The 19,038-nt window shown below is 41.7% G+C and overlaps 1 protein-coding gene across 5 annotated transcripts in view; it reads right to left on the bottom strand.

Annotated features, from left to right (window-relative positions):
* SCRN1 (secernin 1) overlaps positions 1 to 19,038 on the bottom strand; it is a 62,605-nt gene that overhangs the window by 23,485 nt on the left and 20,082 nt on the right. For 4 of the 5 annotated variants that reach the window (XM_043463305.1, XM_043463304.1, XM_043463306.1 and 1 more), the window contains exons 2-3: positions 18,152 to 18,311; positions 1,600 to 1,781 (exon numbers count right to left, since the gene is read on the bottom strand). In XM_043463305.1, coding sequence (XP_043319240.1) covers positions 1,600 to 1,781; positions 18,152 to 18,310 — 341 coding nt within the window. In that variant the 5' untranslated portion in view covers position 18,311. Of the gene's footprint in view, positions 1 to 1,599; positions 1,782 to 18,151; positions 18,312 to 18,675; positions 18,697 to 19,038 lie in introns of those variants that run through there. The other variant, XM_043463307.1, reaches the window with a different exon arrangement.

The following is a 19,038-nucleotide window of genomic DNA, read 5'->3' as shown; positions in this document are numbered from 1 at the left end:
AATAACTTTGGTTGTCTTATAGGTTGATGAACTCGAAAAGATACATCAGAAGCATTGAAGAAAGAAAAAAACCATTCTCTTCTATCATCCCTTAGAAATCAACTGTTTAAACGGTGATATTTGCCAGTTCTATAAATCCCCTCCATGAAGACAATGATAACTCAAAATGCAAGGTTGTAAATGAGGCATAAAAGGGGCATTATTTTCCATTGCTAACTCTTCATTTTCAGGATTTCTCTTAAATATAGAGGTAAAACTACTGGGACAGCTGTCAAAACATAAGCTGAAAATTTATTATTCTCTCCATTTCACTCCGTTGATCAAGAGAGAGCTCATTATAAATATGAGGCTTTTTCTTCCTTTTCTCCAACTCAGGGGACCTGCTCCTTCTGAGTTTATAACAACCAGAAATAGTAGGGAAGGGTGAGGAAGGCATAAAGGCAACACGGCATCAAAAAGATGTCGCAAACTGACCTGCCCACCAGGTGAAAGAAGCTATGGGCCACAGACATCTCTGTGTAGATGTGCAATTTCTCCCTGCAAAACCTATAAAATGTAAAAACCTCTATTCCTTTTTGTAGGAGGTCCCCTTTGGGAAGCTCTGGAGGTCATCCAATTTAGAACTCACATTGAACAAATGATGGGCACCGACACTAATGGTGTTTCCACACTGAAAACCAAGACCTCCAGCTCCCAGCCCAATCCCCCTTCAACCATGCCACGAGTCCATTGCATTTCACTACATCGGGAAAAAAGAAACTATTTCAGAATGTCGTTTCATTCCTGCCGCCTTCGAGTGTAGTCATTCTTTCCAAACTTGGCTGCTGATCAGCTGCTGCACACCAGGGACACAGCCCTAGTGCTTGTGACACATTAGTGAACACGCCAACAGAGACCTCCATCTTGCCAAGCTTACAGGTCCGCCTCTGCACTTCACTAGTGCAATAAACGTGAATGCATTACACTGTGGCTGGGAGAGGAGAGAAAGGAAGAAAAGAGGACAGAGACATAGAGGGGAAAGGAGGGAAGCAGTTTCTGTTCTTTCTTCCTTTATATTTTATGTGTTTCATATATTTTTTTCTTTTTACTTTTATATATTATTAGATATATTTCAAAGACCATCAAATTGACTCATTTAGAAGTGTCATTGAATGATCTTTAGTATCTTCATAAAGCTGTGCAACTATCACCATAATCAAAGTTTAAAACATTTCAAACACCCCAAAAAGAAGCCCCGTACCCATTAGGAATCCCTCTCTATCCCCCACTCCAACCCCAGGAGACCACTTTCTGTGAATTTGCCTATTCTGGGTATTTCATGTAACTAGAATTATGTAATATGTGACTTTTTGTGTCTGGCTTCTTTCACTTAATATAACGTTTTCAAGCATAGCAGGTATCAGCACTTGATTCTTTTTTATTTCTGAATAATATTCCATTGTAGTTTACTCTTTTTTCCACCACCTCCAAATTTACATCAAAAGGTGTAAGTCTTCTTTGGAAGGACTGCATAACAAAGTATGAGGTTTGAGAGAGATAAAGCCCATCCCCACCACAACCTGTTGAAAGCAGTTGTCTCTAAGAGTCACCATGCAGTACCTGACCAGATCCATCCCCAGTAAGGCTTCCGTCTCAGCAGCTGGTTCTCTGGCATTGATGGCTTCGTTGGCTATGCATACTCCATGTTCATTAGCTCCCATTTCTGCCCCCCAAAGCCAGGCAGGTCTGCTTATCACAATGGCATGGGTCCTGGGAACTTGGTTGATTGAAATGTAAGTGCACTAAAAAATGAAGACAGAAGAAAGAAAGGGCCATTATCTGTCAGGTACCACTTAGTTTTCACCTTGGTACTTACACTAAATCACCACATCCATTACAAACAGAGCCGAGAAATAAAAGGCCTTGGGAACACCCAGACTTAAAAGACACCGCACATCTCAAAGCAGCTCAAAGGTTTCCACAGTGAGTTTCAGTCTTGCCACTCACTCAGTTTTCAGTCTCTTTAGTTCAAGCCAATCTGTGCATAAAGAAGACATCTATAGTGGCGGTCTATTTTCATGTACCAGGTATTGAGCTGGTCTCTGCCCTGAATATTCTGTATCTGGTCATTTCAAAAGGCATAGATGGCCACCAGCATTTCAAACAAGCATACCTATTTATTTGCAAAACTCCTTCTAGATTAGTTTTCAAACTCTGTCAAAGTTATAGAGCTCTATCTGTAAAGGAAATTCTACTTGGATGCCTAACAGATAAAAAGAAGATGATTTGTCTGCAGAACAGGGGTCCCTTAAGCTTCCTATAATGATCCCCAGCTCCTTAGAACACAGTTTGACAACCTACATGATTGTTCTAGTGGTACAAAAGAGAAAAACATAGTGATACTTTACATTTCACCAATGCATTAAGCGTACACTCTCTTATCCACTATGCTTCCCAGTCTGCCCCATTTGATCCCCACACTAAGCCCATGAGGACACAGGCCCAGAAAGGCATTTTTTGAACTCCTTTTACAACTGTGGTACGTGCCACTTAGAGCTGTGTCTTACCTCCTCCAGTCCCATGCCTGTTCTTCCATTCACCTCAAAATACTTTGACCAGGTCTATTGTCTTTATGCTTCTGGGTAAAAGTTTGCATGGAGGAAGGATTCTGAGGCTAAAAATACTTGGAAAGAAATAGCTTGATCTAGATTAGCTCATTCCTTTCCAAGTAAAGACACAGCAGCCTGGAAAGCACTCAGAGCCTTCCCCTCCCCACACTGAGCCCCTAGGAGACTCCGCTGGAGCAGTAGGAAAAGCACTAAACTAGGTTGGCCGCGGGGGCCTCCTGACACTGATATTCTAGTATCTATGACACCCTCTTCCTGGGGAGGCTGTGGAACTCAGGGCTTTAAATTATACAGGGCTTTTTAGCTGTCAGAGGAGAACTATATCAGCCGCAGCATCCATTTACATTTTAAATTGGGCATCTGAAAGCACTGGATCAACTGCAGCCTTATATCTCTTTTTTTTAATTCAACACCCAGTTATATTTCTGAATGCAGCCCAGAAAGCTATTCTGCATTGATTTTCCATAATCTCTAAACCCCAGGTAAGAGCTGAAATGCACACTCACTGGTCACGTGACATCTGTACCTTCACAATCCACATTAGGTATTGCTCTGCCCTGGGATAATGTTCTTTCACTTGATAACTATTTGTAAACTAAAAGCTAATTAAACTCAGAGGTTGTCAAGAGACCCTTGAGTTTTTCTTAGCAAACTGACAAAAAAAAATATACTCTTGAAATGTTTTCCCCTATTCAGTTCCCTATGGTTATTTATTTTTTAAAAAAATGATCCTTTGACAACAAAAACCTGGCCAAAGCACTACACAAACTGTGGTCCTCTGTGTTCTTCTACATGGAACTGAGATGTGTATGTTAGAATTGTGTTATTTCATGCAAAAAGCAGCCCATACATTGATCAACACTTTCCAAAACCCCTGTACCCACTGAGGTCAAGTGACAAATTCTGTCTTGAAAAGACTGACTTAATAGGGATGGAATCTCAACTTCTTAAGCACAGATTTATCATAATTTTTTTTAAGGACAGGAAAAAAGCAAAAACAGGAGATGAGCTTATTTATTTGTCCTCAAATTCGTGTTTACACCTTCATTCCCATTTCATCACTTATCTACAGAGCACCAACCACACACAAGGCAGCTTGTGCTAAGTGCTGCTGGCAGATAAGTCAGTGAGGGGCCCAGACTCTGTCCCTTCCGTTGGCAAAGGAGAAGGCACACACAGTGGGTGTGACCATGACCATCAGCCAACTTAAGGCGTGTCTGCTTAATAGGCACTCAATCTCCCCCTCCTCCCACCTTGTGAAAAGTTAAAGTCCCCAATAGTGTCCAATTCTTTGTGACCCCATGGACTATACTATCCATGGAATTCTCCAGGCTAGAATACTTGAGTGGGTGGAATTCTCCATGCTAGAATACCGGAGTGGGTAGCCTTTCCCTTGTCCAGGGGGTCTTCTTAACCCAGGGATTGAACCCAGGTCTCCCACATTGCAGGTAGATTCTTTACCAGCTGAGCCACAAGGGAAACCCAAGAATACTGAAATGGGAAGCCTATACCTTCTCCAGGGGATCTTCCTGATCCAGGAATTGAACCGGGGTCTCCTGCATTGTAGGCGGATTCTTGACCAATTGGGCTATGAGAAGCCTTTGCACTTCTGATCAACCCAATCCTACTATTATTTTTCCTTTTCCCATTCCATTCCATTTTAACCCTTCCAAAATACTATATAATTGACTTATGTACTGCATGTGCTATTTATGTATGCTATTTCCCCAGGCTAGAATGTAAGCTCCATGAAAGAGACAGAAGTGAGAGAGGGCTTGATCCCAAATCTGGTACATAGCAGGTATCAATAAATGAATGAATGAATTGGTAACAAAGGTCAGAGGGAGCATAATTGAGGTTCAGAGGCAAGGAAACACATCCAAGTGGGCAGAGGTTTTATCAAGTGGGTGACATTTGAGCTGACCTTGCAAACTGAGCCAGACATCAAAGTATTCCAGACAGAGGAAAGAGAATGAGAAGAAAAAGGTGGGGATGTCAAAATGTGTCCCCGGTTCAGGGAGGTCCTCCACTCTGCCGCTTCGGGGAGCTGTGATGGCGCTGAGTCACAGGACTGCAAAAGCACACCAAGTACTGATTGATAAAGTGCTGAACACTGAGTCCAAAAGACCATACGGGCGTCGTGGGCGTTCAAATACATGCAGCCAACTTGACACTTTTCACGCCAAAATGGGAATCATGAGGAAGCAAGGAGATCCCCAACTAGACATATCAGCTAAATCAGCCCCTTTCAAGCACCAGGCTGAAAGCTGACCCCCAGATCCCTGCACAGGACACAGGGCAGGTGAGGGGGAGCTGGTGTGTGAGCATCCCAGTCTTACGTGTGTGTGCTCAATCGCTCAGTCACGTCCAACTCTTTGTGACCCCATAGACTGCAGCCCGCCACGCTCCTCTGTCCATGGGATTCTCCAGGCAAGAATACTGGAGTGGGTTGCCATTTCCTTCTCCAGGGGATCTTTCCGACTCAGGGATGGAACCCTGTGCCACCAGGGAAGCCCAAGCGAGCCTGTAACACACACCCTCAGGGCATCTTGGCCATGGACCACCGAAGTCTGGCTTAACAAGGGCCCCTCTGTGGCTGCAATTCACACACAGTCCACTGGGTTTGAAACCTGACTAATCACACCCAGGTCTGGGAGGAAGAAACATTTGTTTCACAGAGATTAGTTACTTAAAAGTCCGAGTTTAGGAGCAAATCTCACAAATAAGGAACATTTACACAGGATGTAATGAGTTAAACTTCAGTCAGCCATCTAGAACCGGAACTCTGCAAGCAGTCATTTTCTTAAATAAGATTCACCAACACAACTGCCACGTCATTAACGAGGCAGAGAAGAAGTGGGATTTGAAGCAGCAGAGAAAGTTTCTCTGAGGGGAAAAATGCAAAAGCACCTGAAATCTTTCAGCATGAAAACAAAAACAAAAACAAAAAACTTAGTTCTTTTTTTTTTTTTTTTTAACTTAGTTCTAAAGTGAAAATTTCCAGCCAGATTTCTGTTAGGAAAAAAGGAAAAAGAAAATGTTTACCACTCAAGAGATCAGTCTTTAGGGGGATAGTTCTGGCCTCAGCTCTGGTGATTAAGCTGTTCAAGGGGCCTGCACAAAAAGAGGAGCAATTTGTCTTGCTGCCCCATGGCCACGCCCATCCAGTCTTTAGTAAAACAGATTTGTCAGCTAGTGTGACTTCCGGGTGCCAAGACCACACAACAAGCCCGAGGAGGGGTGGGGGGTGAGGGGTGAGGCATACTCCTAAATGTCAGCTCTGAGACTTCCTGGCAGGCCAGTGGTTATGACTCAGCAATTTCAACTCAGGGGGCGCAGGTTCAATCCCTGGTCAGGGAACTAAGATCCCACAGGCTGCAGGGCACGGCCAGAAAAATGAAACGCAAGCTTAAAAAAGAATGGTCAGCACTGCCTAATGCTAATCATCGAGGTTTGAAAGACGTTAACTGTACTGAGCTTGTCGTTCTCAAGTGGCTCCTGGGAACACATACCTGGTTGGAGGATGGAAAGATAAACCTTGACAAGGCCCCAGAGACAAACACAAAAGACAATTCTTCTGCAGGGCGAGCCCTTTATTATTTTGCGTGACGGTGCCCAAAATGAAAAAGCAAAATCAGCGTCATGCTGTCGCCTAGCCCCTGCACATTCCTGCACACACTATTTCTGGATATCACCCAGTGAAAGGGGAATAGAGACACTCACACAATGGACATTTCACTTAATGCAATGCAACCATTGTGCCTTTCCTACTGTACTCAGATGATGAACACAACCCTGGCACTGCCAGCGAAAACCACTGTGAAATGAGTTGATGAGTCAGCCAGACTTCTTAGGAGGAGAAAGAAAGGTAGGAAAAAAAGGGATGCTTTAGGAAAATAGGTTTAGTTTTAGAAAACCTGTGACTCTAAAGCAGTATTGAGATTATCACTGAGGTTGTTTGTTTTTGAATTTTTTTATCCCAGTGTTTTCTTGCCTGCAACTTGACTGGTTTTGGGAAATGTGCCATTAAGGCTTATATGAGTCTAAACAAAGACAAAAGACGATGCTAACTATACTTTAGAAGAGGTGTTTTTTTATCTCCCTGAAGCTGCAAGAGCTTTAAGGATGGACAATGCAAGGAATTCAGAAACAGGCTTGGGAAACGGGATGCAATGGAAGGAAGCCCCCAGGCCAAGCCACTCTCCCATGGGGCAAGGGAGATGAAACCCCTGCCTCTGGGGCTGAAGAGATGAAAACAGGAAAACAGGCAGGAAGAAAAGCATACAATCTACTTAGTGACCATGGTGCTCTGCTCAGATTTCTGATTCCAGAATGACTTGTACTCCCCTGTGGTAAGGGATAATCTTCAGAAATAACATTCAGAACCCACTCCCTGCCCCACCAAGGACATGGGCATGGACAATGTTACTAATAACACCACCAGCTACCATTAATTGGTAATTTTCTATTCTTCTTGAAAATATTTTCTTTGGGAAGAAAGGAGGAAAACTATCTACCAAAAATCTATCCCAAAATGTGAAAACTGTATAACCTGACTGAGGATACTAATCCCATACAGAATTTCATGTAGTGGAAAATTAAAAAAATAAAAATAAAAATAACTTTCTAAAAAAGGAAACAATGACGTCTAAAGGAGACAAAAATGGAGGAGAGGTTTATTATACAATAATAAGAGAATCTTTCAAAAAGCAATTATGTATCAAACCTGACTTGGCTATCAAGAATTCTATCTCCATAAGTTATGGTATAATGACTCTCTTGGGCACCAACTATAGATAATGGAAACTTTAGTTGAAACCACTGTTTTCTCCAGGAAAATATTCTAGCGTTGTATCCTTTCTTTCTTAAATAGAAGGCTTAACCATTTACAAGTAGACCTAAACCCATTCCACATCCACACACAAATGCACATATGCACAGACAGAACATCATAATCCAGGAAATCATTTGTCTGCTTCCTCAACACCCTTACCCACAGGGCCCAACGTAAAGGGAGAGAGTTCTGCAATGCACAGTGCATAGCATCCTCAGGACTCAGAGGCCTTCACAAATAGATACATACTTACCCATCAGGTCCCATGCTGTAAAGGGCAATACCGCATAGTAACCTGAAATGTTAGGTCCATGAATCAAGGCAAATTGGGAGTGATCAAACAGGAGATGGCAAGAGGGAACGTCAACATTCTAGGAATCAGCGAACTAAGATGGACTGGAATGGGTGAATTTAACTCAGATGACCATTATATCTACTACTGTGGGCAGGAATCCCTTAGAAGAAATGGAGTAACCATCATAGTCAACAAAAGAGTCCGAAATGGATGCAATCTCAAAAATGACAGAATGATCTCTGTTCGTTTCCAAGGCAAACCATTCAATATCACAGTAATCCAAGTCTATGCCCTGAACAGTAACGCTGAAAAAGCTGAAGCTGAACGGTTCTGTGAAGACCTATAAGACCTTTTAGAGCTAATACCCAAAAAAGATGTCCTTTTCATTATAGGGGACTGGAATGCTAAAGTAGGAAGTCAAGAAACACCTAGAGTAACAGGCAAATTTGGCCTTGGAGTACGGAATGAAGCAGAGCAAAGCTAACAGAGTTCTGCCAAAAGAACACACTGGTCACAGCAAACACCCTCTTCCAACAACTCAAGAGAAGACACTACACATGGACACAAGATGGTCAACACTGAAATCAGACTGATTATATTCTTTGCAGTCAAAGATGGAGGAGCTCCATACAGTCAGCAAAAACAAGATCAGCAGTTGACTGTGGCTCAGATCATGAAATCCTTATTGCCAAATTCAGACTTAAATTGAAGAAAGTGGGGAAAACCACTAGACCATTCTGGTATGACCTAAATCAAATTCCTTATGACTATACAGTGGAAGTGAGAAATAGATTTAAGAGACTAGATCTGATAGAGTGCCTGATGAATTATGGATGGAGGTTCGTGACATTGTACAGAAGAGAGGGATCAAGACCATTCCCAAGAAAAAGAAATGCAAAAAGGCAAAATGGTTGTCCGAGGAGGCCTTACAAACAGCTGCGAAAAGAAGAGAAGTGAAAAGCAAAGGAGAAAAGGAAAGATATTCCCATTTGAATGCAGAGTTCCAAAGAATAGCAAGGAGAGATAAGAAAGCCTTCCTCAGTGATCAGTGCAAAGAAATAGAGGAAAAGGATAGAATGGGAAAGATGAGAGATCTCTTCAAGAAAATTAGAGATACCAAGGGAACATTTCATGCAAAGATGGGTGCAATAAAGGACAGAAATGGTAAGGACCTAACAGAGCAGAAGATATTAAGAAGAGGTGGCAAGAATAAACAGAACAGTATAAAAACATCTTCATGACCCAGATAATCATGATGGTGTGATCACTCACCTAGAGCCAGACATCCTGGAATGTGACGTCAAGTGGGCCTTAGGAAGCATCACTACGAACAAAGATAGTGGACGTGATGGAATTCCAGTTGAGCTATTTCAAATCCTAAAAGATGATGCTGTGCTGCACTCAATATGCCAGCAAATATGGAAAACTCAGCAGTGGCCATAGGACTGGAAAAGGTCAGTTTTCATCCAAATCTCAAAGAAAGGCAATGCCAAAGTATGCTCAAACTACCACACAATTGCACTCATCTCACACGCTAGTAAAGTAATGCTCAAACCTCTCCAAGCCAGGCTTCAGCAATACATGAACTGTGAACTTCCAGATGTTCAAGCTAGTTTTAGAAAAGACAGAGGGACTTCCCTAGTGGTCCAGTGGGTAAGATACCCAGCTCCCAATGCAGGGGACCTGGATTGTATCCCTGGTTAGGGAACTAAATCCCACGTGCCACAACAAGAGACCCAGAGACAGCCAAATAAATAAATGTTTTAAAAAAAAAGAAAAGGCAGAGGAACCAGGGATCAAATTGCCAACATCTGCTGGATCATCGAAAAAGCAAGAGCGTTCCAGAAAAACATCTATTTCTGCTTTATTGACTATGCCAAAGCCTTTGACTGTGTGGACCACAATAAACTGTGGGAAATTCTGAAAGAGATGGGAATACCAGATCACCTGACCTGCCTCTTGAGAAACATGTATGCATGTCAGGAAGCAACAGTTAGAACTGGACATGGAACAACAGACTGGTTCCAAATAGGAAAAGGAGTACGTCAAGGCTGTATATTGTCACCATGCTTATTTAACTTATATGCAGAGTACATCATGAGAAACACTGGACTGGATGAAGCACAAACTGGAATCAAGATTTCTGGGAGAAATATAAATAATCTCAGATATGCAGATGACACCACCCTTATGGCAGAAAGTGAAGAAGAGCTAAAGAGCCTCTTGATGAAACTGAAAGAGGAGAATGAAAAAGTTGGCTTACAGCTCAACATTCAGAAAACTAAGATCATGGCATCTGGTCCCATCACTTTATGGCAAATAGATGGGGAAATGGTGGAAACAGTGGCTGACTTTATTTTGGGGGGCTCAAAAATCACTGCAGATGGTGATTGCAGCCATGAAATTAAAAGACACTTACTCCTTGGAAGGAAAGTTAAGACCAATTTAGACAGCATATTAAAAAGGAGAGATATTACTTTGCCAACAAAAGTACATCTAGTCAAGGTTATGGTTTTTCCAGTAGTCATGTATGGATGTGAGAGTTGGACTGTAAAGAAAGCTGAGTGCCGAAGAATTGATGCTTTTTAACTCGGTGTTTGAGGAGACTCTTCAGAGTCCCTTGGACTGCAAAGAGATCCAACCAGTCCATCTTAAAGGAGATCAGTCCTGGGTGTTCATTGGAAGGACTGATGTTGAAGCTGAAACTCTAATACTCTGGCCACCTGATGCGAGGAGCTGACTCATTGGAAAAGACCCTGATGCTGGGAAAGATTGAGGGCAGGAGGACAAGGGGATGACAGAGGATGAGATGGCTGGATGGCATCACCGACTCAATGGACATGAGTTTGGGTAAACTCTGAGAGCTGGTGATGGACGGGTAGGCCTGGCGTGCTGTAGTCAATGAGGTCACAAAGAGTCAGACACAACTGAGTGACTGAACTGACCTGAACTTACCCATCCTATTCTGCAACCAAAGTGGGAGTTGTTAAAAACCCAGAATCTGCAGAAGAAAGACTAAAGAGCACAAAATAAAATGCTCTGATCTGCCAAGTGTGCAGCTGAACAAAATGCCCAGTGTAATTTTAGAAACTGAGGAACTCAGTGCTGAAGGACCCCATTTTTTTATTCCTCCATCTCAAGTAGAGTGAACTGGACAAAGAGTAGTGGGAGATGGATAGGCAGACAGATGGAGAGACTGAGGGCAGGATGAAGGGAAGGGTGGGTAAGGGCATGAACTGAAAGGCAAGACCACCTGAGAGGATGGCCCAGCTGGAAGCGTGGGCGGGTGGGTGGAAATGAGTAATCAGAGTGACCTTCTGCACAGGATTATTCTCAGAAAACGGGCTTCAGACTGCAACATTCACATGAGATTTCCAGGGAAACTGCAGACAATGTTTAAAATGTCATGAAAAGGCTGAGTAACAGAAGAGTTTTTATGAGAAGTTCTCAGTCTTCATAATTAAAATTTTCTGTATGCTAATGAAGACTATTATGAAAGTTACATTATAGTTATTGTAGCTCAAAAGCCTGGTAGAAAAGAACCCATCATTCTGTACTTGGGACAAGAACAGGGGATAGAGACAGGTGTAACTGTATGGGAATTAAAGACACAGAGTAAGTTTGAAAAGCAGATTTAGCATATGCTACAAGTTAGGAGTTTAGGAACTGAGGCCTGGAGTTACAGAATCTCTCAACACTACCTGATTCTTTTTTTAAAAAAAGAAAAAGAAAAATCTCTCTCTGCACAGTGTTCTCCTTGGAGTTTGCAAAGTGCTTTCTCATGCTAGCTCACATGTGTTTTACAAGAACCACACCACCATATGACCCAGCCACCCCACGACTAGACATATACCCCGAGGAAACCAAAACGGAAAAAGACACATGTGCCCCAGTGTTCACTGCGGCACTATTTACAACAGTTGGAAAATGGAAGCAAACTAGATGTCCATCAACAGATGGATAAAGAAGCTGTGGGACATATATGCAATGGAATATTATTCAGCCATAAGAAGGAATGCATTTGAGTCAGTTTTAATGAGGAGGATAAACCTAGAGCCTATTATATAGAGTGAAATAAGTCAGAAAGAGAAAGATAAATATCATAATATACATGGAATCTAGAAAGATAGTACTGATGAAATTATTTGCAGGGCAGCAATGGGGACACAGACATAGAGAACAGACTTACAGACATGGGGGGGGCAGGAAGGAGAGGGTGAGATGTATGAAAAGAGTAATATAGAAACTTATATTACCATATGTAAAGCAGATAGTCGATGGAAATTTTGGAGAAGGAAATGGCAACCCACTCCAATATTCTTGTCTGGAGAATCCCACCCATGAACAGAGAAGCCTGATGGGCTACAGTGTGTGGGGTCACAAAAGAGTTGGACGTGAAGGAAGCGACTAAACAACAACAAAGGGGAATTTGATGTGTGACTCAGGGGACTCAAACAGGGACTCTGTGACAACCTAGCGGGTGGGAGGGGGAGAAAGATGGGAGGGATCTTCTAGATGGAGGGGACACAGCTGACTCATGTGGATATTTGGCAGAAACCAACAAAATTCTGTAAAGCAATTATCCTTCAATTAAAAATAAATTAATTTTTAAAAAACCAACAACAAAAAAACCTGGAAAAAAAAAAGAAAAGAAAAATCTCTCCCTGCAGAGTTCTGCTTGGAGTTTACAAAGTGCTTTCTTTCACATGTTAGCTCACACGTGCTTTACAGGAAGGCAGACATGGCAGGGTGGGGGGTTCTATGATCTCTGTCTGGCAAATGAGGAAACTGAGTCTCAAAGGCTCAAAGGTCCAAGACGCAGTCAATGAAGAAGGCAGGACTAGAACACAGGACCCTGCCTCCTGAGCCAGAACTCATCCCCCTCGTTTCAGCTGATTATGAATTTCAATTAATTTATAAAAGAAAAAGACACTTAAGATGCTACACATTCACAGAAGGGTGGCAGGCTAAAGGGAGGAGGGGGACATTGGTGCTGGCGCCTTGAAGGTGCACAGGAGTCTACCAAGTAGATGAGGAGATGGGAGAGGAAGGAGAGACTCAGCAAAGGATAGAGCAAAAGAACAGAGAAATGAAAGTGTGCTGTTTGTTCAAGAAGCAGCTCAGCGCAGCTGACGCCTACTGTGTAAGTTAGGAAAGGCAAACTAAGCATGAAGATGAAAAAGTAAGCAGTGAACTGTACAACCCTTACAGAGGTCAGTTATTACCAAAAAATGTACCCTATGACCTAGTGACCCTGCATGTCGAAGTGTGTTCAATGACTACATGTACAGAAAGCCTTGGGTACAATGTTCTTCATGGCTATACTTTCCAGACCAGCCAAAAGTCCAAGCATTCACCAACAGAGAACTGATTAAATTATGGAGTTTCTCCACAATAGACTACTATCAGCTGTAAAAGAATAGTAATAATCTCTATTTCAATGTTCAGCTATAGAAAACTCTTTAGAAAGCTTTTAGCTATAGAAAACTCTTTAGAAAATGTTACTAGACAAAAGAAAGCCAATTGTAGGCTAGAAATTGTGTTAAAAAAAATCAAGTCTCAGACTAATGTATATAATGTGCTACTTTCATGAAAAAAGAAAAGGTGGCATATACATATTTATTTGCATTTGCATAAAAGATGACAAGATGGGCAAGAAAAAAAAAGGATTACATAAGATGGAAATTTTAATAGACAGGAGTAAGGGAAGATTAAGACTGCTTACATAAACCTTTTTAATATTATTAAATCTTTGAACCACATCATTTTATCACTTATTCAAAATATAAAATTACATTAAAAAGTACCTTTACCCAAATGAGTTTAAAAATTTATGTGCACAAAAAACCTGCACACAAATTTTACAGCAACTTTATTCAAAATTGCCCAAACTTGGATGCAACCAAGATGTCCTTCAATAGGTGAATGGAAAAATAAATTGTGGTATATCCAGGCAGTGGATTATTATTCAGAGCAAAAAAGAAAACATTCTATCAAGCTTGGAAGAGACATCAGTGAACCTTAAATGTCTATCACTAAGTGAAAGAAGCCAATCCGAAAAGGCTACATACTATATGATTTCAACTATATAACCTTCTAGAAAAGGGAAAACTATGAAGAGAGTAAAAAGATAAGGAGTTTCCAGGGGTTAGGGGAAGGGACAGATGACTAGCTAGAACATAGAGGATTTTTAGGGCACTGAAAACACTCTGAATGATAGATGGATACATGGTATTAGACATTGTCAAACCCCAGAGAATACACAACACAAAGAGTGAACTTTAATAAACTATTGACTGGGTCAATAATCATGTATCAATACAGGCTCATCCATTGTAAAAGATATTAAGGCAAAATGTTAATAATAGGGGAACCTGGGAGGCAGGCAGCAGGGGTGGTGAGGGGTTATATGAGAACACTCTGTACTTACACTCATTTTTCCACAAACCTAAAACTGCTTTAAAAATGTCTATTAATTTAAAAGAAAAGAAAGAAAAGTGAATAGGATGCCAGGCAGGAAGAGTTCTGAATGGCATGCAAATCAGCCTGGATTCTCATCTTATAAACAACAACCCAACATTTTTAAACAAGGCAATGACCACGCTGTGATCTGGAAAGAAAAGTCCCTGCAGGGAATAGAACTCAGGGGAAAGAGACCTGGGCACCACTAAGCAGATCAAAGCAGAAAGGAGATGGGCGTGGGTGTGAATGAACTGGGAGCGGTGAGGAGATGGGGACACAGGCAAGGAAGCAACAAGACTCAGTGACCGCTGTCCCTCTGCATCCACAGATGAGTCGGAAAACATGGCTCAACACTTGCTTCTGGTTTCTAGAATAAACTCTGTGGCAGACAACAGAGCTGACAGAGGAAGAGAAGCAAATGAAATGGGAATAGTGAATTTGGTTTTTGACCTGTGAAGTTATTTTACCTGCAGCATACGGATGTGAAACATGCCAAGGCAACTCAGAACACAGATATGCAACTCAGAAAAAAGGTCAAGGCTGCCTAGCAACTAACTCTGGTATGTATCAAACTGTGCTTAGTTATTAGGCAAGGGACATAATTTATGGTGTATTTGAGGTGTACACCATAAATACATGGTGTATTTGAGCATTAATGTATCATAACTAGTGAAAGGAATCTAGTCTATTTCCTAAAATGATTGTAACCATGAGAATAAAACATATAAAGTCATTTAAACTATGCCCCAAGAAAGAAAATAAATTTTTCTAAAATATTTATTTCAGTTATAAAAGGTTTTGTGCAATACTGTACTTACTATGGCTACTAAAAAATGACCCCCAAATTTAGTGATATAAAACAACCATTTATCATGTTCATGAATTCGATGCATCAGGAACTTGGACAGGGCACAGAAGGGATGGTGTGAGTCTATTCCATGGAGTCTGAGGTCTGGAATCACTGAAGGGGCATTCACTCACACATCTGGCATTGGCACTGGCTGCAGGCTCTTCATGGGGGCCCCACCGCATGGTATCTGCTGGGTTCCTCCCAGCATTGTGCCTAGGAACTTAGGGCTAGAGTCCCAAAGGAGGGAGACAAGCAGAAGTCAGATCCTTTTGTGACCCAGCCCTGGAGGTCAGGCAGCATCACCTCCATCAGGTTTCACTGCCTGGTGCCACCAGAAGCCCTCATGAAGATTCACGGCAGGAGTTGGGGGGCATAACCCCCCCACTCCATGGAGGTGTGTCCAGCACACTGTGAGAAGGACATGTGGGGTGGGATTTGTTAGAGCCATCTTCGGGAAAGCTGCCCACATGAAAATCAAAGTGCTTCAGTGTGCGTGACTCTCTGGGAAAAAGAAACACATAGGGAAGGCAGCCAGGGAAGGTCAGTAACAACTCAAACCAAGTCAACTTGATCCATATCCAGTCCCCTCTGTCCCAGAAACAGAAACATTCAGATCTAAACAACATGGACATTCAAACATTAATGAAGACCCATTTAAAACCTACCATGAGCATCAGAGAACCTAGCACTCTTCCCCGCCCATATGAAAGGAAAGTCCCACTGAAGTTTAGGAGCCTGACCCAAGTTAGTGGTGCAACATCAGAAGCAAGTGGTTCTGGCGAAAGTCCTGTGGGAAACAGTCTGCCACTGTCCCAACCACAGACTAGAGCCATGACCTGCTCAACTCTGCCCACTCATCTCAGTGCTGCTGCTGAATTCACCTAGCATAACCAGCTCCTTGTAGAGGGCTATTGCTCTCTGGTGAAGCTTAATGCTTTTAGAAGGCTGAAACAGAGATTCAGATAAGAAAATGAAATACACATGGATGAATACCCATTTAAAATGCACAATCACCAGAAAAATTGGTTTATTTTATAAAGTATAAAACACCAAAGGGTAGAGATTATGTCAGCTGCAAGAGCTTGTTAATTTATCAGCCCCCAATTTTTTTTCTCTAAATTCTTCATCCTTTAACAATTACCATTTAAACACATACAACTGTACCATAACCAAGAAGTTTATTCCATGCAAAGATGGTTCAATTTATTATGAAATAGAAAGTAAAAAAAAAATCAGGGGATTAACTTCTGATTATCTCCTGATCTTTAACAAAATGTACTACCTTTTTCTCAGGGTTTTTTAAAAGCATTCAAAGCATGAACTGATGTACACTTTTTAACATGACAAAACGATATGAATCTCCATTCCAAAGCCAGCATCTTACATAATATGGAAGCACTAGAGGCTGCCCCACTCAGGTCAGGAACAAGGCAAAGATACCCACTTTCTCCATCATTATTAACACTGAATCCAAGCCATAAGCCAAACAGATGAGAAAAGAATTAGAGACGTAAGAACAATCAAACTATCGATATTTGCAGGTGTTATAATAACACAGCTGGAAAATCAAAGAGAATCAATAATACAAGCTGACACAATAAATAAAAGAATTTACTTTAAAAAGTAGAATGTAAAATTAACATAAAATAGCCATCATGATGATTTGAGAGAATACCATTGAAACATGTATATTACCATACGTGAAATAGATCACCAGTCCAAGTTCGATGCAAGGCACTCAAAGCCGGTGCACTGGGACAACCCAGATGGATGAGATGGGGAGGGAGGTGGTAGGGGGGTTCGGGATGGGGGACACATGTACACCCGTGGCTGATTCAGGTCAATGTATGGCAAAAGCCACCACAATATTGTAAAGTAACTAGCTGCCAATTAAAATGTATTAATTTAAAAAATAGCCATCATGAAAGTTTGACACCACACTCTGGGAATATGGACAAACAGGCATTGTCTTACATTGCTGGTGGGAATGTAAAATGGCACACCACCTATAGAAAGAAATTTGACAATATATAACAAAATCACATGGGCTTTCCAGGTGACTCAGTGGTAAAGAATCCTCCTGCCAATGCAGGAGACTCAGGAGATGTGAGTTCAATCCCTAGGTTGGAAAGATCCTCTGGAGGAGGAAATGGCAACCCACTCCAGCATTCTTGCTGGGATAATCCCATGGACAGAGAAGCCTCATGGGCTACAGACCATGGGGTCACAAAGTGTCGGACACAACTGAGCGACTGAGAAAATAGGCATAACAAAGCCACATGCTTATAAACCCTGTAACTCAGAAATCCCATTTCTAGGCACCTATCCCCTAAAATATTGACTGAACAGGTTTTTAAGCACTCAAAATAAGAATTGGTGGATAATTTTTTAACATGATAAAAATATATCAACCAAGACCAGACACTGTGACAGGTGTACAAGGCTACTATGCACACCAGCACTATTTGTAATAGCAAAAGACTGGAAAACACTCCAAGTGTCTATCAACATGAGACTGATTAAAGTATGATCACATTCATAGAATGAAACACTACACAGTTCTAAATGAGTAATGAAGATGGTCACTCCAGATGGAATGACTTGCAAAACAGAGTTTTCGTTGAAAAATTCAAAGTGGAAAAACGTATATATAGCATGCTACCATTCATCTGATGAAGGAAGAAAGGAACTTGGACAAATATGCACATACATATGTGAGTGTGTTTGCTACATATACATGTAAATTTTTAAATGGAAGGATAAACCCCAAACTTCCAAAACATTATTACCTATAGAAGAAAAGGGAAATAGAGAAATGATACAAAGGTAGAAGCTAGACTTCTCTGAATATATTTTACTTCATAGATTTGACTTTGGAATGGGTAAATAGTTTACTTAATTATAAAACATGTGCCATAGCAATGAATTCTCTTTGGACCCAGGGTTTTTAAGGCTACAAACAAACCAGAATGGAAAGAGGAATCAACAGAACCCACAAGAGAGTTCTGTGGGTAAACGGGTTTCCACATTAACAAGTCAAGGTGCTGAGCAAAGCCTGAGAAAGAGAATACGTGTTAACGGAGAGAGAGTAACACGCGACTTACCTCAACCTTGCTCTCAGGTTCATGATCAGCGGCTGAGAAATACACAACCTCTTGCACTTCATCCCTGGGCCGAGCTGAATTTTTCCCAAATACCACCAGACCGTCCTTTGCACGTGGCGGGAAGGCCACAAAGCAGTAACTTGGAGGAGCTACAGCCATCCTAAAAAGAGAGAGATGCCAGAGAGAGAATGGATGCAGGCCTAACGTGGAAAATTCCACCAGTGAGCTCTTCAGACATATTTCACCAGCTAACCAAGTTTCACTGTTGAACTGTGTGCAATGAGCTCATTTGGAGATCCCAGCTGGCAAATGAAGCAGGAGTGTCTGGAGGAGAATTACGGAGCCACTGAGACCAGATCCTGTTAGTACTCTGTGGGATTAAACGAGCTCAGATTTGCAACAGAACGCAGTGACAGCCAAAAGCGCAATGACGTAGGAGAAACGAAAGGAGGTTATTGTTCCAGGCAGAAAATACACACACACACTGCAATCTGTCACAGCAATAGAAAAATAGATAACTGTACCTTAAAACTGCACTACAGAAGTGCCTCTTGATCTAGAGGGCCATGGCCACCCTGTGATAGATTTTGGAGTGCTGATGGGGAAATGGGTCTGGAAATAAACTGAAAGATACCTCTCTCTTTTTATCTATTTTTACTCTACCTCAATGACATCACACACAATCATCTAGGCTTTCTTCTCACCTCTCCAGCTGCTCCTGGGTTGGCTAGCTCTCTTCCACCTGGCTATTAAGTATCTTCACAGCTTGGTCCTTCCTTCCTCATCTAATGCTCTTTCTGTGAAAACTCATCCATGCCCAGAGCTCCCCATGTCATTTACAAGCCAATGACCTACACATATAATTCCAGCTCAGTTCTCTCCTTGAG

Source organism: Cervus canadensis, chromosome 3 (assembly GCF_019320065.1).
Source record: "Cervus canadensis isolate Bull #8, Minnesota chromosome 3, ASM1932006v1, whole genome shotgun sequence".
In the NCBI taxonomy this organism is placed as follows: domain Eukaryota; kingdom Metazoa; phylum Chordata; class Mammalia; order Artiodactyla; family Cervidae; genus Cervus; species Cervus canadensis.
The sequence above is the reverse complement of the archived record's forward strand: the minus strand, read 5'-3'. Positions and strand labels throughout refer to the sequence as shown.